Here is a 16411-nt window from a genome sequence, read left to right as displayed (position 1 = left end):
TTTCTAAAGAAACACGACAATCTATAAAAGGCTCCATTACCTTGTATCTCACGTTATGGCTCTGTAGCAGATGTTTTTGTAAAAATAGGCTAACGATTGTGTCATAACCAAGCGACTTGCTGCCGCATAATAGAGGAATTACCGTATAGTACAGGAGGAGCTCGCAGGCAGTTTCGACCAACATTAGCTGTTTAAGTTTAATTACTAATGTTAAAGGGGTGATAGAATGCAAAAACGATTTTACCTTGTCATAGTTGAATAACGACAGTTCGGTGGGTAAATAGGACATACATAGAAGCTCAAAATCCCATTGACACCCCTTTACCATGAAAATCTCATTTTGAAACTGCCACTGAGAACGGGCGAATCTCAACAAAGCTAGAATCTTACGTAAGCATCCCAAGACCTGTACCTTTGTCATTTACATAGGCTACACAACTGACCTGAGATCAGGTAGTCTTCTGAATCTAGGTCGCGCTGATCTCTGCTATTCCATTACAAAATTCACTTCTGAAACTTTTTTTATGCGAGAAATCAACTACGTAAAGCTCAAATATGGGCCGTTTTACGAAAATTGATGGCTAATTGCAAATTTTGTCCGACTGTGTGTCGGAGTTCAGCGGCCGGTGCTGCCTGGGTTGCTACATTGCCGCTCTGCCTGTCCTCCTTCACAGACCCCGGCCTGCTGTGAGCTTGATTGAGCTCTGTCACGGCCGTCAGCCCGCGGTTCTCCATACCCGCGCAAACTCACCCTTTTCTGGGTGACTGGACTACCAAACGCCGCTGCCCTGACAGAGCTCCATGGCCTGCAGCTCGCTGTTCTCCCTCCCCTCTTCCTGCTAAATGGCCGGTGTGTGACTGAGAGCGCGGTCAGCGAGCTTGTTAAGCCCGGAATCTCTTACCGTAGGTTCCAGTTAACCTTATAATGGATATGTGTGTTGAGTTATTTAAACCAACGATTGGGGAAATAAACGCCTCTTGTCCGCGAGTCTCATTGATAGAGCCAGCGGTGAGCTGGAGTCCATCAATGAGAGCTAGCTAGCCTCCTCCTAACGAGACCTCTGAAATTCACAAAAATGCATTAAGTGTTAGCTAAGCTTTGTAAGACCTTGGGGAACCTGTAATATACATGCCGTGACGAAATTCAAACTGTAAATATACTATAGTTATGCCGAAAGTGTAGCTAGCTAGCCGCAATTGTTTCCCATTGTATTCAGTCTGGGTCACAAATATAGGAATATAACCAAAAGATGTATTCTGGGATTCATTCAAAAGTTTTTGCAAAAGTATTACATAAATACATATTTTTAAATTGAATTGAAAGAAGCAAAATTGTTAATTGCAATTATTTTTGAGACAATTAATTGTACAGTAAAATTTAGAATCGTTACAGCTCTATTCTCTGTCCTATATCTAACTATTGACTTTTAATGGTATCTGCAAATACATTCACTGTATTCACGTTTACTACAACATTTAAGCTCTCAAGTGTTGCTACAGTAATGCTTTTATACTGGATGGGCTGATTTAAGCAAACGGAGCTCTTTACTGGATCTGCATGGTCCTTCTCTCAGCTTCACCTGAGTGCAGGCCATCAGAAAATATGAGACCCTGCTCACCTCAGCCAAACAACGAATGACAGTGTGTGTCATTTTCTTTTCTGGTATATTTTCTGTTCAAAAACTGGTCAGGAACAGTATTGAGTAGAGACTCCACAGATACTCTGAAATGTTGATCCCCCCCACGCTCATCTCCGCTCCCTGTAGGCTCACTTCAGGCAAAGTGTTTAAATTCCCCTCTGTGTTTCTTCCAGGTGAAGAATGCCAAAGAAAATCTGGAGCAATTCTCAACCAGTTTGAAAATGCTTGAAATGTTTTCTCTTGAACTTTAACTGTTGAGGACATTGTTGCTACTGGCATGATTTTGTTTACTTTTTCCTTCCACACCTGTGTACAGAAAAGAAAATTAGCTGAAAAAGAACGTAGGCTATTGTTGATTGACTAACAAACATTGAATCTCCCACTGCATTTTCACTGAGGCCCATAGCTCTTACATGATCTTGTTAACAGGGAAATATAGTTTTCGTCTGTAAATCGTCCAGTGTGCAGAGATGGGGCACAGAGCTGCCTTCTGCAGGGGCCCTGGACCTGGCTTTGATCTCATTATAAAATGCAAATACACAGTACCCTAAACAGATCAAAGGTTCAACTTCCCATTGGATCTAAGGCTTAATAATAGCAGCCTGGAGCAGTTTTCTATTTTTTAAGAAGCGATTTGGGTAGCTACTCGTCCTTCAGGACATTATTTACTCTGGAGATAATGTTCCTGCTTCTGACTAGTGACTAGCCACAGCTCAGAAAATCCCTGCTCCTGTTGCTTATTTAAATAAGATTGGTCAGGTATGAGAATTTGTGCTTCCTGCCCCTATCTCCCACCTCAAGCTTAGGTTTGCAGGGCCTGAAATCTGAAAGTGTAAAATTGCTTCGGTGCTACACCCTCTGATACCTTCATCTACTTTCTAAGCCTGTATCATCATTACACCGTAAAGCAAGCATTTAAATTTTAAGCACTTTGCTGATACTGAATTTTTCAGTAGCACTGATACATATTTAGAGTGCTCCTCTGTTCCTTTTGAAACCCACACATCAACCCCAAGTCAAAAATGATCCTTTTAATGAAGTTCATAAATTTCTCTTTTTCAGTTCAGCGTCATATGACCCTTGGCTTAGATGCAGTCTGATGAGGTGATAGAGCAATATTTTTGTCTCATCCTGGATTGCCTGTTAATTGTAGAGACTGCAAAAGTGGCTGCGTACTGGCCCGGCGCTGACTTTGTCAGGTGGTGGGAGGGGTAGTGAGTCACTCGGCAGCCAGTTTGATCCTGCTGTGAGGCGGGTTCCCATGTCAGGAAGCTCCAGCCTGGCCACCCGCCCACCAGCCTCACCTTGCACCCGCCTACCAGCGCCCCACCGCTCACGCTCTGGCCCTTAGAGTGGGCGGGGAGAGCAGGCTGGCAGGCCTTGGCACAGATACATTTTGGCAGGAGCTGCTGTCCCCACACTCCGCTGAGTGAAGTGCTGACTGCAGTGCAGAACATAAAAGGCCTGAGGCTTCTATCGCTTCCTCTTGTGGCCTGCAGGCCTGTGTAGAGATGTTGGCTTCAATTTTACTTGAAACTGTAGCTGTCTTTCTGACGGCCATTGGTATCGCCTCTCAGTTCATCGCCTACATATATGGCTTATGTTATCATTTTAAACAGCCATTAATCCTTAACATCTCCCTCCCATCTGCTCTTTTTGCTCATTGATACAAATACAGCAGCGGGTTGTAAATGCATTTGACCATGGTCATCAATAGATTCAGTGAACTTCCTCCTCTGTGATAATGAGATCTGTTGAAGTCGATATGTGACTCACAGGCTGGGGCGCACCACTTGTGCTGCCATGTTTTTTCTTCTTTCTAAGAATCATTTATAATGCAGAAAATACTGGACAATGATGGGCTGTTGATCCCTGCACATATTCTTAGTCACATCTTTAGGCCATTAAAAAAACACACTTAATCAGTATATATTGCTGAGGCAAGCTCTTCAGTTGGTAGTTACGAAGAAATATGAGTTCAAGGCTGTAGGATCTTTGTCAGTGTAGTCATGTCTGTTGGGTAGCTAGTTCCCCTTGTCCTTTAGTTAGATATGGCTTGGCATTTATCTCAGTTGGATAGGAGTTTGAATATGAGAACTCCAGAGAAGACTGAAGTATTTAGCTGACTGGCATAAGTGAGACCCATAGAACTCTTTAATAACTGGAAAAGGGGTCAGATCTGTATTTCTAGGTCTTTTCCAGAGCTGTCCATTTTTGTGGTGACTGAGATCATCACCTTCAGTAAGCCGTGCCCTTTCTTTGTCACAGATATGTAGCCTGAAGCGCAGTTGGGCAAGAAAAGCATACCCAGTGTCACAGTTAAAGTTATGAACTGCAAGGAATTTGGAGCACATTTCAAAACAACTCATAACTGGAAAAATCATTAGCTAGTTCTTAGATTCTTCAGAGGGGAAGATTAAGGGCCATGGGGAGCTGCTCAGAAACTCTTTAGTCATCGTTCTGTGGCTATAAAGATTTAAACAAAAATAGCACTTTGCTTTCCCTGTATTTTAACTCAATTTTCCCAGTGAGTGGCCTTTTGCCCTCCATCATTTTTCTACTTGGTTTGCTGTTGCCTTTGTGTAAAGCAGTGTATGTACAGTTAGAGCTTAATATTGCTGAGAATGTCTGTGAATTCCACCCCCTCAAAAGAAATCAGGAATGTTTTCATCCTTTAAAAAAAAAAAAAAAAAAAAATTAACTCACAGGTGCATTCACATGTAGAAATGAAGTTTAATTTTTAGGTGACATTTCAGTTTTTGCATTTTTCATCCTCTACGGATTTATAATTTATAAAATGAAAACAAATCTGTTTTAGTCATGTTTTTACAATTTTATATTAAATTGCAAATGACTACAGTGTGAAAATAAGGAAAACATGTTCATGGTCATAAGTTAGCTAACTAGTTTACATGACATTCTCATGCCGACACAAGCTAGGTTGAGCAGGCACAGTCTGCAATAATTCTTAATTACCTACACTATCTGTCTTTAAGATAATGAACACTATTTTTCTTTGAAATCTGTCCATGTTAAACAAGATAATAATGCTCTCAGTGAACTCTTATCTTGTGTTCTGGAAATATTCAACCCTGCCTTGTCTATTATTTTCCTGTACCTGGACCATGTGTGATATTTTAGATGCATATTGTCTTTGCAAAACTTGTATCTCAATATTAACTGCTGTTCTATGTAAATATTTGTATGCAGTCTAACACAGTTAGTCTCCGGATGCATGAGTTTAGTGATTGGTTTGGGTAAAATCAAATCCTCCCCTCCAGGAAACTGCTAATAAGAAGCCAACGTCAGACTGAATAATGGAGTTGTACCATAACTGCTGCTCAGTCTGAATAGAAATATACATTTGTTGACATTGGAATCACAGATGGTGCCTTTTAACATAGCCTCTTGTATGTCCACTGATTTTTGCAGGAGAGGGGTACACTGATGAATTCTGCATGCTATAAATAGATCACAGTCCTTGGAATATGTCTTTAACACTGACTATGCCCTGTTAAATTCATCTAGGCTGGGTTAGACTGGCTATTGCTGCCAGCTTTGCCTGTGTAGAAAATGTAATTTTAGAAAAGTGTTACATGGTGTGATTTAATTTTAACAAATATCTTTTAGTACGGGTCTGATTGATTTGATTTTTTTTCTCCTGGTCTTTCTTAAAATATAATTAATAATATTCATAATTAAGGTAGCCAGCTCTCCCTGAAGAACAGTTGCCTCCTGTGAAGCATGCAGCTAATTTATCTGCCAACATTGTATTGTAGCTCGCACGCAGCATTTCCTTTTTGGTAATGAAAGGAAAAGGGGCTGCAGGACTAATTAGCAGAGGCTGAAGAAGGATCTTTTAAAAAGTCCACAGCATCCTGAGACTGCTGATAGGGTCAGAGGTCTGTAGCTTGACTGAGGTAAGCTCTCCACTAAATATCAACTTAGAGCGACAGCCATGCTGCCTTACATCCAGATTGTAGGCCATTCACGTCTGATATAGATAGAATTTTAAAAGTCGTACACTAGCCCTGATGATTGCCATGTTGATGAAATCTGCATGGCAAGTAATTATCTTGGAAATATGTCTGGCTGATGTTGTTCCATTTCATCTTTGTTTTAATCCACCCTCTCTCTTCTCTGGCAATTATTTAACCCCCGTCACCTTCTGTGTCAGCCTCCCGCAGCTAATGGCTTCACAGCTCTTCACAATCCCTGCTTTGTTGGAATGAAAGGCAAGCAGCCTTGCGTCTCTACACGACTCTGCTGCTGCCTGCCATTACATGCTACTTATTGATAAAGATGTCACCATGGCAGAGGATATGTAGGGAATGGTTTTTTTATGTCCTCTGCCTTGTCAGTGAAGCAGGATGGCTGTCTCTTATCCCAGAGAGATATTTGATCATCCTGCTGGTGCGTCCTCAGTGGGGTCAGCAGTCTGTGAGAGGGGGACAGTGACACAGCTGTGGAAGCCGAGTGGAACCAGTGATGGATGACATGCCAGAATGGGCCACGCTGCCTTCCCAGGCGCCTGTGTTGACAGGCACGGCTCTCCAACTCACATTCAGCATCAGTAGGGCTAATCGCGGGTCATGCCGGCCACAGATGTGACACGTGAATATCGCTCCTGTAATTGCTCATTTGTCAACGTCACATTCTCTAAGAGCAGATTTCTGCAGCCACATTATTGAATAAAACTTGCTGTAATGGACAAACATAAAAAGAAACGAAATAAAATTGCAATGCAGGGCAGTGTAAGCATTTCCCACTTTGTTGTCTCATGCAGATTTGCCATTAGGAAGGTCCTCACATTAAATATAACCATTTGCTGTTATTTAAAGCGGCTATATTCAATTATTTTTATATTAACAATTGATCACATGACTACTCGAATGTGAAAGGGGTTTCTCGGAAATGCTAAATTATTACCCACCCAACTCTCAGCTCATTGTTTTGGTTTCATCTTACAACTTTACTGGTTTGGTTCACTCTCACCGCTCATAGCGCTGTTTTTGGCCGCAGCAGTCAACTGCTCTAAGCTCTAAAAACTGACTGTATGTTACCTGCCCAGCACTAAGCCGCTGACAGACCCAGTTAATAACTAGCTGGTGCATAGCATAGTGGAGAGATGCATCGATAATCTGTTAAGAATCGAATCGTTGGGCTCTGAATCGGAATCGAATCGTGAGGTGCCAAGAGATTCCCACGCCTATTGCTTTGCATCTGCTGGATTTTTAAACTGGTAACAGTTTGCCAACAAGTTTGCTATATCAACTTCAAAGGTGGTAATATGTCGTTTATAGCTTGTTTCCACTGCATCCAAGTGGCCAGAAAAATAGGTTTATTGCAGGTTTATTTGGTGGCCAGTATTTTAGCAAGACATAGGCTAAAACACATCATGTAGCCAAGGGCCACTTACTTTTTCTACAGATAAATATAATTATTGTGTAAATGCCATTCATTCATTTTCTTTTTGCTTCTGGTATCCGATGGTGAAGGCTACATTCGGTGTTTCTACAAATGCATTGGCTCCTTTCTTGTAGTATGTAAATTGTTTTGTGAGTGTGTGTGTGTGTGTGTGTGTGTGTGTGTGTGTGTTTATGTGTGTGCTCACAGTGATTATAATCCGAGCCCTGGCTGTAAGCCCTTCAGCCTGTGCTACACCAGCCGCAAGGCCACAGCCTCTCCCCACCAGTTAATTGCATCTGAATTAGTCCATTAATGTGGCCGTGTAGAGGGATGAAGGGGTGCACGGAGGTGTCTGGCCTCTTTTGACCACTGCAATGTATTATTAATGGGTCAGCAAGTCTGGCAGCTCTGCATTAACTTGGCTAATGGACTGTAGGGTGGGTCTGTGATTTCCTTTCAGAAGGAAATCAAATCTAATACATATTACAGAAAAAAGCTTCTCTTGGTCTTTTTTTTTTGAGTCTGTTAGTGAGAGCACAGCAGTGATTTAAAATGAGACGTTGCTTCTTGCCGTTCCTTTGTGGATTTGCTCCATGCTGACAGGTTACTGTGGAGAGTCCAAGGTTACTCTGAGTCATCACCCTGTGTCTGTCATGGACATGTACTGTAATGTACTTTGCTAATGAAAAGCTAAGTATGAGATCAGATTAATACGGATGATGGTAAATGGCTTACCTTTTTCTCTGCTTGTGTATTAGCCGAGTGTATTAAATGTAAGAGTGAGTTGCATGACAAGAACACAACTGAATAAGAAAATAAAGCCCTTTCTCTAGCAGATCTTCACTTTTGCTACTGACTGCCCAACCATTTTGAGTTGAGATTCTGATGCTAGAGTTTCTTTTACAATATCGACATTAAGGCCATTTACCATATGGTCAAATTTAAATTATTTATTTAAAATGTAATCACAATAACTTAAAACAACTTTTTTTCACCAGTCATTTGCCATTAAGCAGTGTCCATGCTGTCTTAAAGTGCAGCTAGTTTCCTTTGTGTCTTTAGCTGCAGACTGTGGTATGTCCCGGTGTTGGAATCCTTTCCAGTGAAATACAGTCATACTTTACACCGTTTAGCTGTTAGTATTTTATCCGTGTTGAAGCCAGCTAACATTACTAGCTAACGGCAGGCTAAAGTTACCTGCGGTATGTTAACTAGCGTCACGCCCTAGGCTGTTTAAAAATTGCATCACGATAATTTTTTTGATCTCAACTGGTTAAATTGATTTTTAAAGGATTCACTGTGCATCATTACATCCCTAGTCACCATTTGTTTCTCAACAGTCAGTCACAAGGATATGACTATGCAAAGATAGAAGGTTAAGGATTGCATGTGACTGTTTTTATTTATTTGCAGTCTGATAGTAGCATGCATAGTGAGCAGCAGCATTAGCTCTATAATGTTTGTGTAGACATGCAGGAAAAATAAAAGGTCAAAACGTCTCCGTTTTCCCTCTGTTCGATATAAAGTGTTTTTAGTAGGACTTCTGTTCTGTTTTGCATTTTGTTCTTTAAACATCACATTTTATGGTCTTGGTATAAAAATGTAAAATTTGGTTCTTTCTACTTAAGCCTACAAAGAAAAGAATATACATGGAAGAAGCACACAAAAGGCTTCCTGTGCTGTTACTTAATTTGTCTTACTCTTAAGTGGACAGTTGGCACTACCCCGTCACCATTTGTAGCTGCAGTCAGTTCTTCATTGTTAGTGGGCACTGTAGTCAGCAGGCTGCTGTGAGCCATTGTCAGAGGATAGCATCAGAGGCTCTTCTTCTGGCTGATAATTAAGTGGCACACTGACAAACGGCTTTCATCAGATCCCTCATGTGGAACTGAGAGCATGCGAAGGCTTTCAGGGAGGATAAACCGGAGGACGTCACTTTGCCTCCAATCTTTCATGGCCTTGTGCTGCCTATGCAGCGGAGGAGTAAGGGAGAGAAAAAGAGCCCTGTGTACTGTAGCACAGAAGAAAAGTGCAAGCCTGCGTCGCTCAGACAACCATACTCAATTTACAGCACTGTGCAAGGCGGCTTCTTTGCTGATATTGTCAGCCTGTACTGTGCCAGTTTCACGGTTTGTCTCGAGTGACCAAGCACACAGTATGTGCTACGTCTTTTTCCCCATTTGAGTATCTGTCAATTATTTTGATCCTCAAGGCTGATATAACTTGTGATGACCTTAGGCGCTGAGTGCATAAGAATAGATAGACTGAGTTTGAACCAGAGTGCGCTATTGCGACTAGGGCTGGGCGATATGGAGAAAATAAAATATCACTATATTTTTGACCAAATACCTCTATCGATACCTCAACGATATTGTAGTGTTGACTATTGGTGCTTTCACAAAATATTTATACAATGAGATTTTTGATAAATAATCATCAGTATTGTGGATATAATGACCAACAGTCTGGTAAGTTCAGAAAATGACATAACTTTACTGTAATGCAGCCTTTAAAACCAGGAAAAGACAACACTTACACCATATTATGATATCCAAAATCTAAGACGATATCTAGTCTCATATCACGATATCGATATAACATCGATATATTGCCCAGCTCTAATTCCGACTATAACCCCCTTAAAACCTAAAATGTCCCATCACTACAACCTGTTCCTACTCATCCCCCATAAAATCAAGAATCACTGTGCATGTGTTTTTTTGCAAGCTCCTCATTTTTAGACTTTAAAGCTGTATCAACATGTATTGTGTGTGTGTGTGTGTGTTTGCCAAACTGTACAGAAAACTGTTTGTTAATTATAAATGTGCATTGCAAACTGGTGTCTGTATGCTCAGCCAAGATGGTTTGTAAACTAACGTTAGCTCATCAGCAGCTAACGTAGAGGCTGTGGAGCTGTTAACAGGATCATTGAGATGATATCCCATGTCGTGACTTACCACCAATTACCAGAAGACAAAGCAGTTACCATTAAATATAATTCTACATTTGAATGTATTTAATGATAAGCATTTTAAAGGTCCCATGACATGCTGCTTTTTGGAGGCTTTTATATAGGCCTTAGTGGTCCCCTAATACTGTATCTGAAGTCTCTTTTCTGAAATTCAGCCTTGGTGCAGAATTACAGCCACTAGAGCCAGTCCCACAATCAGCTTTCCTTAGGATGTGCCATTTCTGTGTCTGTTTTTAAAATTCCGTGGAAACAAGCTATCTATTTAGGAGGAGAGAGGGGCGGCAAGGTTGAGAGTGGGGATGTGGCCTTGACCAACTGCCACTTTGCTCGTTTGAAAGCCATGATGTCTCTCTCTCTCTCTCATGGGTGGGCCAAATTCTCTGGGCGGGCAAAGCAGAGAAAGGGGAGGTAACCTTGCTCCCTATGACCTCGTAAGGAGCAAGATTCCAGATCGGCCCATCTGAGCTTTCATTTTCTCAAAGGCAGAGCAGGATACCCAGGGCTTGGTTTACACCTATCGCCATTTCTAGCCACTGGGGGACCATAGGCAGGTTGGGGCGAACTCATATTAATGTTACAAAAACGTCATAGTGAAATTTTCATGCCATGGACCTAAGATTTGCAGTAATGTAGCTGTTATCCATAAAATTTGAGCTACATTAGACATTAAGTTATGCGTCTAATTTAATGTTTGTCACTTGTCATGTAATTTTAATATTTTTAGCATTCGTGGCCCTCTAGAAAAGTACTAATGGGCCCATTTGACCCCATCCCAGACATCACACTGGGCTGATTCTTGATTTTCTCTAGTGGATGTTGCACAGTTTTTTGTATTCCCTAGACTTGATTTTAATCTTGCCTTGTCTCTACCTTTTTGTTCCAGCCTGTGTTGTATTGACTGGTTTACTGTCTATCACTTAATTCTGCCAACTTCCATAGAGGTCTGTGCCCATCATCATTTCTCTTCAATTCTTCTTGGTTCATCGCCAGTGACAACCCTGTTGAAGGTCAGAGATGTTCTGAAATAATCCACTTAATGGAATAATGCTGCACCGTGCAATAGTGTAGCAACACCAGAGGTTGTACAAAGTGGTTTGTGTGCGGTTTGGCTCTGAGCGAGAGAGTGAGACAGAGTGGGAGAGGCACAAATATCGGCAAAAGGAGACCGACCAACAGTTCTCTGAAGGACTGTGCTCAAATAGGGCTCATATGAGTGGCTCAGGGCTTTTGTTGTAGTGTGACCTGCCATTCAGTGTTGCATTAAGTGAATTTTTCCCCCACATCTTTTCAAATCTGCAGTGACCGCCTCCCAATTTATAAGGGGAATGCTCAAATTCCAAACGTAGCATTCAAGTCGAGGCTGTAACCTCCAGTGCACCTACAAAATAACGCAGAAGATGTTTTTTTCCTTGAATTTCTGCAGGTCCATTCCAAGCTTGGCCTTACAGCAACAAAGCAGGTAGGGAAGGGAATGTGCCTGCGTGAGATTGAGTTCAGAACATTTATATTGGAGCTTTTGGTCTCTAACCCCACTATTCGGTTAAAAAGGGAACATCCTTGGTGCAGCATTCATAAACTTCGTTTATGCCACTAGAGAACTATAGGGATTTTGTTTTGGCTCAGTCTATTGTCTGAGCTGTATAGGATGCAGCATCCCTGGATTACCCTTCAGCAAAATTACTTGGCAGATATAGTCAGTTTGCTTTGTTTTTTTGGTATCAGAATATGCAGGTAAGCTCAAAATCTACTGTACTTTACTTTATGGAGATTTCTTTGGTTAATGTGTACCTGGCTGTAGTTAATATGTAGACAGCATGGTCTAATAATCTGTAGTTATCAGAGGTAGTCTAGTGTTGCTGTAGACGTCTTTTAGCTTGCTTGTATTTATAATGAATGTCTAAGGTGGCTTTCTTCCACTGATGAAGCACATTTAGTACCTACAGCCTCCCCTGTCTATCCTCTTTGCCATTCCTGCAGTTTGAATGTATGGAGCCGGCCTCTGGAAACAATACACCTGTGGAAGCTGATACAAACCAGTGACCTCAGTTGTCATCTCAATTGGCTCCCCTGTTGTGGCAGGCAAACCTTGACAAGCGTGTATTATTTTTGTCTTTGTTCCTTGTATTTATTTTCTTTAATTATAGCTCTTTAAAAAACCTTTAATAATAAAGTCCAAGCATTTCACTTTTGCAAATGTTCTGAAAGTTTTTTTGGGCTCCTGTCACTGTTCTCTCTTCTCCTGATAACATGTTATTTTTGAGTCCACACAACATGTTATCATTTATCAAGCTAATTTCTTTCTTGCATGTATTGCCCTCATTACATGAGCCTGCCAATGAGAAATGGGTTTAATTTAGGCAAATGCACAGTCGATTGGGGGAGGGCTGGGGGGGGGTACAATTTCCCTGAAGTGTCATCTCCTTCTGCGCAAATGGCTGTTCAGTTTTAATTACTATAATACCTCACTGTGCTACACCAGATGACCTGGGTCTAGATAGCAAAAGTTAGCAATCATTTAGATTTTTCTTGATTGCTCATTTTATTTTCGTATTTGCATTATGGACATAGAGCTCTCCTAGCACGGAATAGCAGGATATTATATTTATGACAGATTTCACCTTGGCACTTATTTTTCTGCGGCAGGCAAGTAAACTGTTTATGTTTTATTAAAACTACATACAGGTCAGTAAAGATCAGAGTCTATGGGGTTTAAAACCATGCCAACACATTACTACTACTGGAGATGCCAAGGGAGGCTGATCAAACGCCTTTGAAGATGGTTAAAAAAAAAAGTTGAAAATCATTATAGTTCACTCCATTGGAATTTGTGTGTGGGCTTTGGGTCTCTTGGTAGCTTTACTAGATGTGAGACAGCTTTGCGGTGAGTGTTGTCAGACTTACAATAATGCTTAAGTAGCACTAAATAGAATTTAAAAAGGCCTTTCTTTATGTGCTTAATGTTATTATTTTTGTCATTGAAACACAGGGAAACCCACCTACTTTCTCACGATTTTCATGTACATGTGAATGTGTGTGGTAAAACAAGAGGTGACGGAGGTTTTAAGTGTTCATAAAGTGAATGCAGTATCCGGCACTACTTTGTCATCACACAGCAAGCTTTCAGTCAAAAGGGCCTCGTTCTAATGGCCTTTAGGGTCACCAGTCTTCTCACAGCTAACAGGATTAAATTATCCAGTGATTGCACCTGTACGAACTCACCTATCTCTCCCTGTGTGTATGTGTGTCTAATAAAACCTTTTTTTAAAAGCGGTGCCTTGCTGAGCGCATGCAGTGGCATCCCACATGCCTTCCCACACCCACTACAAATAGACAGCGAAGGTGCTACATTCCGTGGCCTCGGTGCAGATCCCCGAGGCTGAGGAGTATGTTCTGTGTTGGTGGGCATGTCACAGGGTACATATAAAATAACAAAGGCCTAAAAATACGTGTGTGTGTGTGTGTGTGTGTGTGTGTGTGTGTGTGTGTGTGTGTGTGTGTGTGTGTGTGTGTGTGTGTGTGTGTGTGTGTGTGTGTGTGTGTGTGTGTGTGTGTGTGTGTGTGTGTGTGAAATGTCTTTCTTTCCATTTGTTTGGCTATTTTACATACTCATTCATTCACTTTCCCACTCAATGGCAAGTTCTTTCACTCTGTCTCACCATTCATCCATCCAACAGATTGACATAATGTCACCTAAACTAACCTTGCCTTACCACACTGAGCTTGAGTCTGTACTCCCTAGACCGGTTCTTTATTGGAAATGTAAATTAAACTCAGGAATAGTTTGTAGTTAGAATATTAGCCTTATGAGCAGCTCCTGCAGCGGAGATCACTGTAATGTTTGACCGCTGCTTCCTGACACCGTTCACCACTGCCTTTTTTTGAACACACTGCAATGCTAGGTAGAACACTTCACAAAGATGGCAAATCCAGCAGCATTTAAGTTCCCCTCTATTTAGAGTTGAATCTTAACACTTTAAGAGCACCTCTAGGTCATCTCAGACTCTCAGTTGGAATGTTTCAAGTAAACTCACAACTGCCTCTTGTTGTTTGTGTTAGTGGTGGTAAATATAAGAGTGGGCCATGTGTTGGTTGGTTAGAGCCCCCGCACACTAGAGGCATAAAGTTGCAGGAAGATGGATGAATGTGGGAAAGCCAGCAACCTACAGGGGCATTGATTTATTCACGTTGGACCACTGTGTGACTCTTCCTCTCCCTCGGTTGCTGGTGTTCATCCCTATGTCATAACCGTTATGTGTGCATACGTGTGTCTGTCCCAGCATGCCGAGTTCGCTCCCTTGGGTCCCTGACGGTGTGCACAGGGTGCCTCCTCCTCCCCAGCTGTGAGGAGCAGGGCTCTGACATGGCCTGTCCCTTTAGCTCACTCTGAACGTTTGACACGCCGAGCACAGAGGTCAGCCTGACCTACTTTCCCCTGGCGGCCCTTCTGCTGAGCTGCAGCGCTCCTCAGCAGGGGGGGTGGGGGGCGGAGCTGCTTACGCCTCCACTGCTGTCCTGGTGTGTTAAATCACCGCCATTTGTTAGGAGACACGTACCAGTGTGTGTGTGAGTTTTTTTTTTTTTTTTAGGTGTGTAGGAAGCATCCCACACACACACACACACACACACACACACACACACACACAGGCTTGCGCAGAGTTTGGCTATGAGGAGCTCTGTGGGGGTTGCAGGTAGATGCTGGGCAGCACTTGGGCAGGACCCCTGCAGTGAGCTTTGTCTGACTCAGTTTGTGTATCACTGTTCACACCCTCTGACCTCTTCCACCTACTTCGCTTCCCTCTGTACTGTAGATCCACTTATACCCTAATATGCAACTTAAAGCCTACTCTCCCAAAGCAAATACTTTGTACTCACACAGACTTAGGTTATAAATCTAAGGAGCTGCTGCTCAAATGCTGACATATTGTTTATATGTGCAGCAGTAATTGGCCTTAATTTTTCATCAGCCTATCGTTGTCTTGCTCTCCCCTTTCCCTCCTACTCAGCAAATACACTGTGATCTATCAAATGCAGCGACTGTCGCTGTCACCATGTTTTCTTTTTCTTCCCGTGCTGCTATTGTAATATTTTAAAGTCCCCTTTTGTTCGGGTTCATCTCTTCGCCTACAAATGACCCACAGCCTGCTAGTTTCACACTACAAATGTGTCTAAAGCAGTGGAAAAAGTTTGTCTGACACAATATGGGATGTTGCGGGCACAGGGCCTGTCAGGAGTAGAAAAAAGCAGGCAGGCAGAGTTCATTAAAAAGTAAACTTCTAATGTAGCGGCAGGCCTTGGCTGCTTGACTGTATCAATGATTTAGGCCCAGCAGAAGGTCCTTAATGGATAGAGCCACCTCTCTGTGCAAGTTCAGCTGCTTCTGGCCGCCTGGCATCAAGTGGCACACACACTTAGAGACTGTGAAGGGAAAATGGTTTTAAGTACTTAAGTGTGCATGGCATTGTACAGCTTGCATCACAGACCCTCCCGCTCAGACACAACCCTGTTGGACATGTCTCAGGGTTTTAAAGTAGCATAGTAGCTGGCTAAATTGAGAGCCTCCTGTCTGTTTGTCACCATCCGCTATGCATGATCACATTCTGCGTTCACATTGTTTTATTCAACTGAACTACATGTAAAGTTGAACTGTGACAAACTAAGGCAAGGGACCGAGTGTGGCTAAAAGCACAAGGCCTGTGTAATGGTGCTGTCACTGCGTTCTGTGTAAAGGAGTCAGGCTCGGCTTAGGATGAGGAAGAGCATCTGTGAGCGGGCAGAGTGGGCAGGATCTTTAGTCATGTCTGTGTACTCAACGTTGGGGTCCATCAGAAGGTCCGTTACTCCAAGGGCCACCAGATCACCATTACTTTGCCTGTCTTATAGCATTTAGATTTATGTGTCAGGTCTATGTGACTTTTTCAGATGCGATTCTAAAGATTAGAGTTTTCTGCGTCACAGCATTGCACATTCTCACTTGGAGGGAAAGTGGTTTTATCATGTGGCTGGATTACATTCAGACCACATAAAGTTCTGATCGCAGTACAAGCCTGAGTGCTTCCATATCTAGTTTAGAAGATCCGATAGCAGTGTTACCAAAATATATTGTGGTTTGAGACCTTTCCATAAATGTATTCTGGTATGTAACAGAGGCTGTAATGGTAGATAATGTTTTGTGTGGCCGTTGTAAAACTTAAAATAAAGTAAAACTAGAGCTAAAACAATTGGTCAATGAATCAATTAGTCAATCGACAGAAAATATATTTATTTATAATCCAATAATAATTGCATTTTCAAGCAAATATGAAGATGAATTTGAAGATTTGCTACTTTTCTTTAATAGTTTCTTTAATAGTTTTGAATTGAATATCTCTAGTTCACATAACGTGCTCTCCAA

General features: G+C 41.9%; 1 protein-coding gene across 3 annotated transcripts in view; it reads left to right on the top strand.

Annotated features, from left to right (window-relative positions):
• foxj3 (forkhead box J3) overlaps positions 1–16411 on the top strand; it is a 75857-nt gene that overhangs the window by 40119 nt on the left and 19327 nt on the right. For 2 of the 3 annotated variants that reach the window (XM_039797720.1, XM_039797718.1), the window contains exon 3: positions 11444–11479. The exons of the other annotated variant lie outside the window; for it this stretch is intronic. In XM_039797720.1, the coding sequence (XP_039653654.1) occupies positions 11444–11479 (36 nt within the window). The remainder of the gene's footprint in view (positions 1–11443; positions 11480–16411) is intronic. 3 annotated transcript variants of the gene reach the window in all.

Source organism: Perca fluviatilis, chromosome 4 (assembly GCF_010015445.1).
Source record: "Perca fluviatilis chromosome 4, GENO_Pfluv_1.0, whole genome shotgun sequence".
Lineage (NCBI taxonomy): Eukaryota > Metazoa > Chordata > Actinopteri > Perciformes > Percidae > Perca > Perca fluviatilis.
This window is presented reverse-complemented; position numbering and strand designations above follow the sequence as displayed.